Here is a 13,333-nt window from a genome sequence, read left to right as displayed (position 1 = left end):
ACTAACCTCCTTTAATTAAAATTCAAGTGTGTGATTTGAGTTAGTTTGAATGAATTGAGGTCCATCTGTGCAGTTAGAACCAAATAATCCTGCTTAGTCTTACCACTCCAGAGTTTCCTAAATTTACTTAGGTTCTGTGTGGAAAAAAGATGAGAAAATGAGCCATTCTATGTCCTATAAGTATTTATTGATGTATGCATAACTGTTTAATCAACTCTTCATAATGCCTTTAGTAAATAAGCAAACCAGGAGGTTGCTAGAAGTATTTTTTCCCCCTCAAACACGGCTTTTGTCTATGAAACCAAGCAGATACAATTTTGTCAATTTTTTTTCAGCCCAAGACCAATGGGAAAATACAAGTTTTCCACACACCTATCCCGGATCTGGTACGGATGGTGGGGGAGTGGTCAGGTTGGCTATCCTTTAGCACGGATAACTGAGACTTGATTGTGTGGTGTGCATCTCAGTTGATTTATTTCCACTTGTTACTTGTCCGTAAACATCCATGAACATGATGCACAGCCTTGTTGAGATCACTCTTTCTCAACTGAATTTTTTTCCACCTAACTGCTCTCCTTGTTTTCTCTTTCTCTCTTCCTTTATTCTTATGTAGGCCTGACCAAAGATGGCAGTAATGAAAATATTGATTCTCTTGAGGAAGTCCTTAATATTTTAGCGGAGGAAAGTTCAGATTGGTTTTATGGTTTCCTCTCCTTTCTCTATGATATAATGACTCCTTTTGAAATGCTAGAAGAAGAAGAAGAAGAAAGCGAAACCACAGATGGTGTTGATGGTACGTCACAGGATGAAGGGGTTCAGGGAAAGACTTGTGTCATTTTGGATTTACATAACCAGTAACTGACTCAGGGACTGCAGTCACTGGCTTATGAACACCAGGAGCAGTCTCTGTGTTCTTTGTTCATTTTCCTTTGCTTATGCAGGGCTTAATGCACAGTGGGGCAGCTGTGACCTTAGAATAAAAGCCAACCATGTAATCTTGCCCAGTACAATGATAAAGCTAGTCCCTTGCTTGGCTCCCCATTTCCAGTGAACACAGTGTTATTCCTCATTCTTGTGGTTATCTGCAACTGCAAACTACATTGAAGATGATGTTCTTGGTAGTATAATTGGTTTCTGTATTATTCTGTTTCAAGTCATGTATTCACGGAACTAACAGTAGTAAAATGTGTTGTGGTTAACCGTTGATGCCTGTCTTTCTAACACTATTAATGATGATGATTCTAATGGACTTGATTACACATTTCTTTTCTGGCATGATACATAAGTTAAATCCTTCTCTGTTAGTCTTTAACTTGTTTGATGTATTAAGTGATGGTTCTTTAAAATGCTGTCATTTTTTAAATCTGTAATTAGTTTAGGTTAACTGACTTCTCAGAAAGGGTCATACAAATCTCAGTGTAAAATTCTGTATTAAATGGTGCTTTGGAAATAATTTAAAACTAACCCTGTATTTTTGCCTTAGGTACTTAAGTTCATGAGTTCACAGAGGAGTATGTTGCATATTTCTGTTACCGAAAGTAATATTTATTTTAAATTTCATTTTCAAATATATATCCAGAGAAGGTAATTTGTATTTTTTTAAGTGAGCATATTGAACAAGAGGGAAACTGTAAATATGTATCATAAGTAATGCTGTACATATTAAAATTATTCATCCTAACTGTCTTTTTCCATTTTTTCTTTTACTAACTTATTACCGATTTTGACTTACGTATAATGTGATTTTTAGGTTTATAAATTAAGTTTATTATAGTATTAACTCATTAATAGTCAAATAAAAATTTCATCAAGTTATTTTAAATAGTTTGCTTTAATAATAGCAAAAACAAATATATAAAATACTATTACCTAAAGGAAGATTGCACCTCTTTTCCTCCAAGCATAGCTCTTACACTTTAAAGAGGTTAACACCTAAGATCTTTGCTTTCTGTGACTCTTTGGAAGAATGATGTATTTTTAAATATTTTTTAAGCTTCTCTAAAATTTTGATTAACCTTGAAAAGATTTACATTTTAGACAATAGTATTTGATTGAAATTTTTATTTTTTAAAATACTCTTTATATTTAATCAAATTACTTTTATGTAAGTGCCTTATGCATCTCTTTGTTCTAAGAGGAAGATGATACATTTTGCTTCTTGAGCATAAAATGATAGTCTGAAAGGACAAATCTTCAATTAGAAGACAGGGCTCCAATCCAGATATGGAGAGGTTTCCCAACTTGGTAATTTCACCAAGCAATCAGCTACCAGGTAGAGTATTATTTAGTAATGTTCTTTCTGAAAATAAATTCAGACTGGGACTATATTTCTTGGGTCTGTTTGGAATTTAAACTCTGTAAAATATCATTAGGTTTAAGTTTGAAAGGATTGTGGGTTCTTATTCACAATGAAATTCACTTAGCCAAATGACTGAGAAATACTTTTTATAACATCCATATTTGTTTGTGCGTCATGACTACTAACTCTAGAAGATGTTTTAGTGAAAAATAACTTGTGTGTTCAAATTTTGCAATTTCTTATCTGGCATTGCTTTTTCTGTCATGATACTAATGTACATTTTATATACAGAAATTAATTATGCTATATTTTCCTAAGTGAAAAGGATGAGCAACAGAATAATTAGGCATTTATTTTGTGTCACCTATTTGAAGGCCTCTGATACAGGATTTAACTGAAGAACCCCTGACTTCTGTGACCACCTTCCACCTGTCCCTAACGCTCTGTGTGTGTGTGAGAGAGAGAGAGCGAGAGAGGGAGAGAGAGAGAGGGAGAGAGAGAGAGACAGAGAGAGAGGGAGAGAGAGAGAGAGAAAGAAAGAAAGAGTCATACTTATTATATAATTCTTAATTCTCTAAAGATTTACTTTGTAATTTTGCCTCATATTACAAATACTGTTGTGGCTCATGCCTTTTAGTCTCAAGATCATACTTGCAACATTGCATTCTGTATATCTGAGTAAAATATTAACTGTATTACTCTGAGGAGTAAGTACCGTTTAGACTGGACTCCTACAGTCTATGAACTAGGTCTTTGGCTTTGTATGATTCTGCAAAGCTGAGCCCAACACATGGCATTCATTAATATTTGAATAAAATGATGTTTATATTAATTCATATAAGTCTCAGAAATTGTTCATTGCATACTAAAATTATATTGTGGTTTTTAATGATACATTTTTAACCTTTTTTTCCCAAAAGAAGTGACATTTTGAAACTCAGTAAGTGGGTCATTGCTAACTAATTCCAGGTGAATTTTCTACTATCTGAATCAATATTTTACCTTTATTCAAACTTCAAACTCTCAGTCTCTGGATGGAATCATTCTTTAACTGGTTAGCCTTTTAATTTTCTTAAATTCTTCTTTTCCTTTTCCTATTCATTTTAGAGGTGGGTGGTTTTGTAGTTTTCTTTTTACCCCAAGTATGTATAGTATTGTCATTACAGATTAAGAGGAAATTAGCAGCCTGTCATGATATATATTTAACTACTTAGCCAGAACTAGACTGAAATTCTGCAGCCACACAGTCTTCTAAGTGCACATATTCCATAGGCACTTAGTGCTTCTTTTTCTATGTGTAGTCGTTGTTGAAGTGAGTATGATGTAGTATAGGAAGGGCCAAAATTAGAAACTGAGGCCCTTGGACCTTGCAGGCTTCCCCAGGTACTGGGAAGTGACTCAGTGGCCTGAGTATGATTATGATAGCAGCCTGCTAGCTCTTGTGCCACATGGCTAAGCCTGCAATTGTTATTTGGGTGTCTGTAATGAAATTGTTTTTCAAAAATCATATCACTTGCATGTGGTGAAATCATCAGTCCATCTATTTGTTTATTCACTCACACATTTTAGTTTCATAGGAGACAGATCTGCCTTCCTTTCTTCCACCCTCCCACTATCCCTACCTCTTTTCCTTCCCTGCTTTCTCCCCCTGCCCCCCTTCTTTCTTTCCTTTTGCTTATGTGGTGCTGAGGAATTGAACCCAGGGCCTCATGCATGCAAGGCAAGCGCTCTACCACAGAGCCACATTCCCAGCCCTCTCCCCTCTTCTTTCTTGTACTGGGATTTGAACTTGGCCTTCTAGTTGCTAGGTAGGCACTCTACCATTTGAGCCATATCCCAGCCCTTTTACCTTTATTCTTCATATAGGATCTTGTGTTTTTTGCATGGACAGGTTTGAATCCCCATCCTCCTATTTATGCTTTCCCTTGTCACTAGCATGCCTGCTTTATAAAACAAAAAAATTGGTTGAGGTGGAATCTCATGAACCATTTGCTCTTGCTGTCTTTGAACCATGATCCCACCTCCCCCAATCTCTGCTTCCTGAATAGCTGAGATAGCAAATGTGAGCCATCATACACAGCTAAGGACATTTTATTTTGTAATATGTGGCATACTGCTTCTGAGGCAGTTGCCACATTAACATAAATTACTATTAGGTATCCTAATGTTCTTGTGAAATTGCTTTAAATTGGGAGATACTTAGTGAATAAAAACAACTTACCTCCACATGGTTTACAAATACCAAGCGGTTTCTTTTCAATTTTGCTTCCTAGAATTTCCTCCATACTGCTTGGAAACCTATTTTAAAGAGCATTGTGTTTGTTATGAATTTTATTGTTTGAGACAATTGTTCCTTTATCCTTCCCCCTCCCTCTACATGACATTAGCTGTAATGGAAAAAAAAGTAAATTAAATACATTGCGCTTGTTGAGTTTTGATCTAGTAAGCAAAGTCCATACCAACCATACTTACAGAAGACATGAATAATTTTATCAAGGTTAGGAACTTGCTGCTCTGAAGTAAGTAACATAAGCCTTTTCCATCTTTCACACTTTCCTGAGTCATTTTATTTCTCCTGAGGTAATATTTTATATTCTGCTTTATTGTGAACTCTGGCTTGGGTTTCATGATCTTTCCTCTTTACTTGATGACATTTCCTTGCCATTGTAGAAAAGTTTAGAACATGACTACCTCTTTCTTTCTCTCTCCTTCAAAAACATTCAGAACTCAGACAAATCCTTCAAGCCTTCATTTCTTTTCCTCCTTCTTAGAATCTTGGGAGATTCCACATTCATTCTGTTTTCTTCTAAGGAGGTAAGGGAGTCACCCTAGTCTTGCGTCACCTCTTTTTCCATGTGGTTTGCTGAGTGTGAATGCCTCTCCTACTGCTGGTAAAATGGAAATAGAGAGCCTCACAGGACATTTAGTAGAACATGATGTTCTGCCCTATGTTTCTGCTTTCCTTCCCTGGACTGTCCCTTCGTCATGCCAGGTATTTTGTGATGTACACCTTTGTGGACATCATTTTTGCTAAGAGTTCTAGTTTCTTCCCATCTATACTGCTTCCTTCAGAGACTGAGTATGAAAATTGTGCTTTAAGTTTCTAACTTGGTCTTTTCATGGAGACATGATGAAAAATTAATGACTTTTTTTAAGCTCAGGGGAGGAAGCTTAATTTGTTATTTTGTGATCTTATATGTTACCTACACTTAGATCATATATATCCTTGTGGGAAATCCCAAGATTGCAAAGTTTTTAATAAGATGCTCACTCTTTACTGTTTGTTTAGTTTGTTGCTGATATGCTATTTGGGCTTATTTATGACTAACGTTTCTTCTTCAGTATAACTCTTTTTGAATCTATGATAAGTGGATGTGGAAAGTGGATAGTTTCATTTTTGCTACCCTACTTATTTTTGGTATTAATGTTTTTTGTTTGTGGGAGGCTTGAACTCAGGGCCTGGGCTCTGTCCCTGGGCTTCTTTTGCTCAAGGCTCATGCCCTACTGCTTGAGCCATAGAATCATTTCTGGCTTTTGTTGTAGTTTATGGAAGATGAGAGTCTTACAGACTTTGCTGGCTGGGCTGGCTTTGAACAGTGATCTCCTGAGTAGCTGTGATTATAGGCATAAGCCACTGATGTCTAGAATTATAAGATTAAAAAAATACAGAATCTTGTAATTGGTAGGTGCATGCTTTACCATGTAAGGCATGCTCCAGTCATTTTTACTGTATCTGGTTTTCTCATAGGGTCTCACATTAATGCTCAGGCTGGCCTGGACCACACAACCTTTCTATTTATGATAGGACAGGTCCATGCATATACTGAAAGTTTATTGTTTGAGATATAGTCTTAATGTTGTTTGTCCTGGTGTGATCTTTCTATTCTCCATCTCAGGATGGAGAATAGATACCTTTTAGTTTCAAGATTCTTACTTGCAACATTGCATTCTGTATATCTAAGTATTTATAGTTCGGGAATTTTGATTCATATTTTTCCTTCATGGTTTTTTCAGAATCTATGGTTATGCTTTATGTTATATGTAGTGTTGATTCCTCAGTGTGGCTGTTCCTGATTCTTTGGATGCTCATCTACTGATCTGAGAGAACTAGGTTCTCTGGGATTTGGTGCAAAAACAGAGTGAGAACACTGGAGATTAGTGCTTACATTTGGCTTCTTTCAGCACTGAATAATCTGAGATATGAGTGGTAAAGATATAAGTGTCAATCATAGGCACTCAGCTCTACCCTCCTATTTAAGAGGACAATCTCAGCCTGGCCTAGAAGAATGTGTATTAGTGAGCAAAGAGACATTAATAGTCAGAAAATGTATTTTGTTGCTTTATGTTAATTTCTTTCACACATTCAAGAATAATCATCTATTTAAAGTGTAGTACAAAAGTAGGTTAGCATCTTATTAAGAGGTAGACTTCAGAAGGATGTGGTCTAAGATAGCATTCTGTATTACAAAATGATATGTTGTTTTGACAGAATTTAGGGAAAACTCAAGTTTTGTATGTGAAACATAATTACAATACAAATGCAGGGAAACCCAATTATATACAAATGCTATACAGGCATATAGATAGAACCACAAAGAGCAGTTAACTACATGTTCCTTCCTTTTCTTTTTATGTAGTCAGCAGTAAGCCATGCATTTTTTCCAGAATGGTGGTTGTATTTCAATTTATACTAAATTAGAATTCTTATTACACTGAGTTTGATAGAAATAATTTGTACAAATAGAAAAAGAGAAGGGAGTTTAGGAATGGCAGATGATGTGAAAAATGTTAACAGGCACAAAAACTCCTCATACTGGAAATGAGAATGTGATACGGATTGTACGTGTGTGATTGTATTGTCAAGAAACATACAGGGCTAGGAAGGTGGCTCAGTGATGGAGTGCTTGCCTTGCATGCATAAGGCCCTGGCTTCAATTCTTCAGCACCACATAAGCAGAAAAAGCCAGAAGTGGTGCTTTGGCTCAAGTGGTAGAGCGCCAGCCTTGATCTGAAGAGGTGAGGGACAGCGCCCATGCCCAGAATTCAGGCCCCATGCCCGACAAAAAAAAAAAACAAAACAAAACATACAGAGCAGATTCTACCATTTGCAGCAGGAGTAAGTAAGTGTCATGGTTGAGAAGTTTTCTTTTGACATCCTTATAGCTTATCTTTGTGGTTTCTTTCTCCCATCCTCCTGAATAGTAACTACACTTCTCAACAGATATACCTGAGAAATTGGTTGTCAGCATTAGAAATTGCTGCTTTAGAATTTTGCCCATCTGTGTACTCAAAATCGGATTTATTTGACTTGGAAATAGAAAAGGACAGCCAATAGAGAGAGACCTTGAGTATTTGCTGTTTGGAGAAAAAGTTGCACCAAAAGAAATGTGGGATTGATTTTGTTAACTGTCACAGAGAAACCCAGTATCAGAACTTTGATCTGTCAAACAAGAAAGCTATTGTGAAGTGTTTTTTGAGTGAAACAGTTAATGTGTGCTTACATAATAGTATATTAGTTGCTTCTTTAACTTTTTAAAACATTTGAAATAATGAGGGTAAAACAGTGGTTGGCTAGATAGATGAAAATTCTATAAAAAGAGGTGAGCCTGTTGTGGATGGCAGTGGTGATTGAGTGGAGAAGTAAGGATTCTAGATCTCTATATTATCAGCTGCCACCAGAACAGAAGCCCAGACAACTGCAGCAACATGTCATTTACAGAGGCAAATAGGTGTTGCTAAAGCCAATGATGGTTAATGTCTGATGCCAATTGTGATGGTGAGGAGATCATTGTCATTTATCTGTTACAGAACTAAGACTTCAAAGAGATACATAAATACTGAAATGTCCAAGTATCTTTCTTTGTGATAAATGTGTCATTGTTTTATAGAAGCATCAGTTTCAACTTATTAATAGATATTTATTTTTGGTTTCCTCAAAACGTTGTCTTTGTAACCTATTTTCATCTTATAAATACCAACAGAAGGACCTGGTGGGGTAGCCAAGAGAAAAACTAAGGCTAAAGGTATTTTCGGCTTTTTAAATTAGGCTTGAATGAATCACATTCTTGCTTTAAAGTGCATGAGATATTCCAGTATGTTATGTAAATGCAGCTACTAATGCTAAATAATACTGCTTTCTTTGGTTTTGAGCATACCTTATGTCAATAAGATTCTTTTCAAATGCTTATTGAAAAATTTTCCTCTAGTCTATAATTTTAATTCATTTACTTTTTAATGTAAAAACTATAAAAAGTTTTTAGATAAAACTAAAAGTTTTTACATAAGAACATAATTTTTAGATGAGAATATAAGATAGTATCATGTAACATTTGTTAGAATATTTATATTAAGTTTGCATATAAACATCTTACTACCTAAAACCTTTCTTAGTTTGACTTTTTGTATTGCTGCTGTCACAGTGGTAAATTCATCAGTGATTGACTTCATTTTTCCAAAAATTTCGATGATACTGTTTTAAACACAGTGAGTTCAATCAGATGTGCACTTTCCAATAAAATGAAAATTTAGATTTGTAAGCTATAGCCTTTTGGAATGAAATTTGTGTTGTATATTTTAGTTAATTAAAAATTACACATCTACCATTCTATGTAGGCTAGGAGTTCAGTATTAGAATTTTAATATCCTTTAATATTTATATGTATACACTCGTGTTCTTTAGGGAGAAAGGCATGTGGAATTGCATGGTTTTCTTTTTTAAAAAATCTTGTGATATTTCTTTCCAAATGCTTGGCCTATGATTTGCAATTTGATTTTTGCTGTAACTTGACTGTGTTAAAATTTTTTCATTATTTGATGTGCTGGTTTTGTGAAAGATGAGGATGTCTAATAGCGTTGTGACCTTGCCTTCTACCATGCTAATTTATAGAAAGAAAGCAGAAACTTTACCATTTTTAGTTTCATGTAAATAATGAAATAAGTGGCCAATGAAGTATCAGTTTACTTCTTGATCTGAAAAGTCACATTCAATGTTAATGAGTTAATTTTCTTTAAAAACGCTGAACAGAATAATACCTGAGAGTGTTGCATAAGCATTTTACTCTTTGGCTCCTCTATATTAGTCTCTGAACGACATGGAAGTAAAATGAAGCCTTGGAGCATGCTTTTCTATATGGATGGTATTCTGTATTCTTACAGGATTTGATGAGTTTTTCTAGGAAGAATTGAAGTGTTTCCTGACAATGTACTCCCCAGGAAATTCACTGATATTCTTGTTGATTAATCTAGCGTTTGTTTGACTGTCTGGGAAGGTCCAATGCAGAAGTCCTTCCTGTAAGCCCACAGGTCTGGAGCCCATTTTGAATAAGTCTGTGCTTTAAGAGTTTTCCATGTGTTCAATTAGCAGACACATCTTCCATGTCTTATTATATTAAAATAAATTTTCATTTTGCTTATCACCACTGAAATGCAACATTATGCAGAAACACCTTCTCTTACACCTGTCAGATCAGAGAACAAGAAGGTCAGATTTTTTTACTAATCACTCTGCTGAACTTATGCAACACATGTTGAAAGCATCATTCTACATGAGATTTGGAATTACCTGTGCCTTTGTTTAGTTCTTTTCCCTTCACTACAAACAGATTATACTATGGACAGGTTATGTCGGAAATGATTGCCTCTCTAGGAATTGATAGGGACATACACTACAAAGGAATACTGAGTGTTTATAAGCAAAAATAACAAAACAATTTTTTGTCATAACTCCTACAGGTAGTGATTTTTAATGTTCTTGTACATGGAGGTGGTTTTTTAAAAATTATTATTTATGTAAGTCTATTGAATGCTATTTAGCTTTTATTTGTGCATATTTTTCTCAAAGACTGTAAACACACCTGTTCTAAGGACATTATGTTTTGTTCCACATTAAAAAAAACTTTATAAAAACTGTTACTGAAAGTTGGTTTTTGACATTGCCAGTATTCTTTAATTATGTCATCATTGTGGTTGTGAAGTATGAACTAACTGTGTGAGGCTCTGCTCTTGTGGGGGGCTCATTTTAACAAAGTTGCATGTTAACCTCTGATAACCAAGTCAAGCCATATGTGAAGCTGGAAAAAAAAGGATGGTGAGATTTCAGCATTTCTTTTATAGCTGACATTTTTTAACCAACTTAAAAATGAGTGCATTGGTTTTTTTTTGAATGATCGTTTCTCATGTGGGGGGAGGAAATATATGAAAAGACAAGATGTTTCACTGAATTGCTATTTTACAATTTAAGTGATGCAGTCAGTAAATGTTTTTTTCTTTGATGGGGGAAATCTGGAAGTAAAAGAACCTACTAAGGAAGAGCTCAGGAAGGAAGTTGGGAAATCAGTGTCCAGGAAGAATGAAGAAAAAAGAAGGGGGAAGAAAGAAAAGGAGGATGAGCAGAAGAATAAGAAAATGGTTGATTCAGATACATCCAGGAAGGAGCCTCTCAGGGGTAAAAAGGATAGGGAGAAGGAGAAAGTGGACCCAGATAAGAGCACTAAATCCAAGGAAAGTAAGAAAAAATCAGCAAATATGAAGGATACTTCCAGTAAACTGACATCCAGAGACAAAGAAGATAGGAAGGAAAGAAGCTCAGCCAAGCAGGCACAATTGGCCAGGGCCAATAACCAGAAGAGAAAGAACTGAAGCTCTTAAATTACCATCAGGAAATGAGAACTTTCCCGCCACTGCTGCTGAGAATGTAGAAAATTTAGCATTGCTCTGTGTATTATCCATTGAATATATCTTGGTGCTCAGAAAGCTAATGCTTTGGAGTTTAAGTATACTATGTCATATTTCTTAATTTAAAAAGATGAAGCTTTTCATGTAATATAAATTATGTAATAATTTCTATTTTTATTGATCCTGTATTCAGAAAAATGTCTATGTATAATATTGATCTGTTAATCTCCAGCACTTTGGAGTTAAAATGAGAATATTACTGTGTTGAACATTGGTTCTGTGCAGTGACACAAATGTAAAGCATCCTGGGTGCTTGGCTAATTAATAGACAGTTATGTTTATTCTTTATTTGCTTTTGTTTACTATTCTCTGTCCCCTTCCTGCTTCCTTGTGCTCCTTATCTCTTCTTTCTTCTCTGATACCCACTCTTTTGCAGGTACCACCTCGGTGTCTTGTGCTCCCTTGCTCCCTAGTCTCTCCTTCCCCATTCTCCCTAATTCTTTCTATTCTCCTTCACCTCTCCTTTTCTGTCATAATGTCTTTTTCTCTAGTCTATCAGTGACTCTGTAACTCTAGTCCCCCCACCCTTCTGCCCCTCACTCATTTCTTTCTTTGTCTGCTCTTACTTTTTCTACCCTTTCTCCTGTTCTCCAGCAAATAGCGTTGACCCTGATTTTCTGGGGTATAGAGGTGAGGAAAAGAGAACTTTATTCAGAACGGTAGGTTCAGAAAACTTCGATTTATGACACCTTTGCAGTCAGAAGAGTTACAAAGACTTTAATTATTTCATATTGGCATGCACTTGCAGCAGTGTACTTTGCAGTCAAATTACATTTGTTTACCATTTCTGAAAAATTCAGTACTTAAGACCAGAACTTACTCCATCAGAAAATATTGAATAAAGTGAAATTTTACTAAGAAATACATTTCAACAAATGGTGTGCCCTATTTTTTTTTTGTCAGTCACAGGGCCTAAACTCTGGGCCTGGGCCCTGTCCCTGAGCTCTTCAGCTCAAGGTTAGCGCTTTACCATTTGAGCCACTTTTGGCTTTTTCTGCTTTTGTGGCGCTGAGGAATGAAGCTAGGGCCTCATGCATGCAAGGCAAGTACTCTACCACTGAGCTACCTTCCCAGCCCCTGTGCACTATTCTTGTATGACATTTCATACCTTTAATTTTGACTATTGGTTGAGAAAAGTAGCCTAATAGAGTCAAAAGTAGTATGGAAAAGATATTTTAAAAAATCCTTCTTTACTTTTTCTGTGAAAAATCTATTAATAAAGATTTTTGGCCTAATTAAAGATATTTCACATTGGAAGCAAGCTTATAAGCATTCCTAAACATATTGCCTCCTTTTTTTTTTTGGATACCAAAAGATTTTACTACTTAAATACACATTAGTTGTCAAATTCCATTTATTTAATACAATTAAACAACAAAGGAAACTCATTGAAAATAATCCAGTATGTCTAATCCAATCTTATCACTTTTTTGGGCATAAACTGAGGCCCAAAGAAACTAATATTTGATGCCTTAGAGTTTATTTGATATTTTAATTTAGTTTTTATTTTGCTTAGTTTGGATTTTGCTACTGCTTTTATAGATGACCAAAATATAGTAAACCAAAGGGAGTAGTTTTATGGCTGCTTTGGCAAATTAAAGAAATTGGCTCTTGGTAAATAGATTCCCCAGTCCAGATTGCCAGTGAGAACTCTATCTTCCAAATAAATTTCCCCCTTTTTTTTTTCCTTCTGTCCTTGTGTTTGAACTCAAGGCACTTGTGAGGCAAATATGCACTCACATGAGACATGCATATTTGCCTCTTCACAGCTGGGATTACAGACATCAGCCATTGAACTTACTTGTGGAGTATGTTAGCACTCAGCTTTCGCATGGACTGACCTCAAACAATAATTCTGACCCGTCCTTCCCAAATAGCTAGAATTGCAGGCATGAGCCACCATGTTGGCTTCTTTGCCCATGTCCTTGTTCTGCTAGTTTCTTTTGAACACTATTCCATGCTATTACATGGTGAACATTCCTTAGTAGATCCTAGACATACTTTCCAGTTTTCTGGGATTCTTTGGGAGGAAAGACCCTGGGAGGATTTCAGTTGGCTTGGTGAGGTCTGGTGACTCATTGTGTCTACTTCCTGAATTTAATCCTTTGAGGCTTACTTGAAACTTTGGAATGGGGGTTGGATGGGTCCTACCCAAGCTGACTGACATGTTTCTCACCAGAAGGGTGACGGGGCCAAGAACCAGAGTATCTGACAGAACTGGATAGAAACGATAACACATGGAAACGATGGAAGATTTTCAAAATATGTTCTCATGCTAGATCTAGCTGAAGGTGTCAATAG

The 13,333-nt window shown here is 35.8% G+C and overlaps 2 protein-coding genes across 2 annotated transcripts in view; both read left to right on the top strand.

Annotated features, from left to right (window-relative positions):
- Nucleotides 1-13,333, top strand: part of Asph (aspartate beta-hydroxylase) — a 200,611-nt gene that overhangs the window by 39,012 nt on the left and 148,266 nt on the right. The gene's annotated exons all lie outside the window — the stretch shown is intronic.
- Nucleotides 10,386-10,971, top strand: LOC105980497 (splicing regulatory glutamine/lysine-rich protein 1-like). The gene has a single exon (XM_013009350.1). It carries the CDS (start codon nt 10,541-10,543, stop codon nt 10,934-10,936), a length of 396 nt encoding a protein of 131 aa, XP_012864804.1. The 5' UTR covers nt 10,386-10,540; the 3' UTR covers nt 10,937-10,971.

This window comes from Dipodomys ordii, unplaced genomic scaffold (assembly GCF_000151885.1).
Source record: "Dipodomys ordii isolate 6190 unplaced genomic scaffold, Dord_2.0 Scaffold9, whole genome shotgun sequence".
NCBI classification, from domain to species: Eukaryota; Metazoa; Chordata; class Mammalia; order Rodentia; family Heteromyidae; genus Dipodomys; species Dipodomys ordii.
Note: the sequence above shows the minus strand (reverse complement) of the source record. Positions and strands in the feature narration are given on the sequence as shown.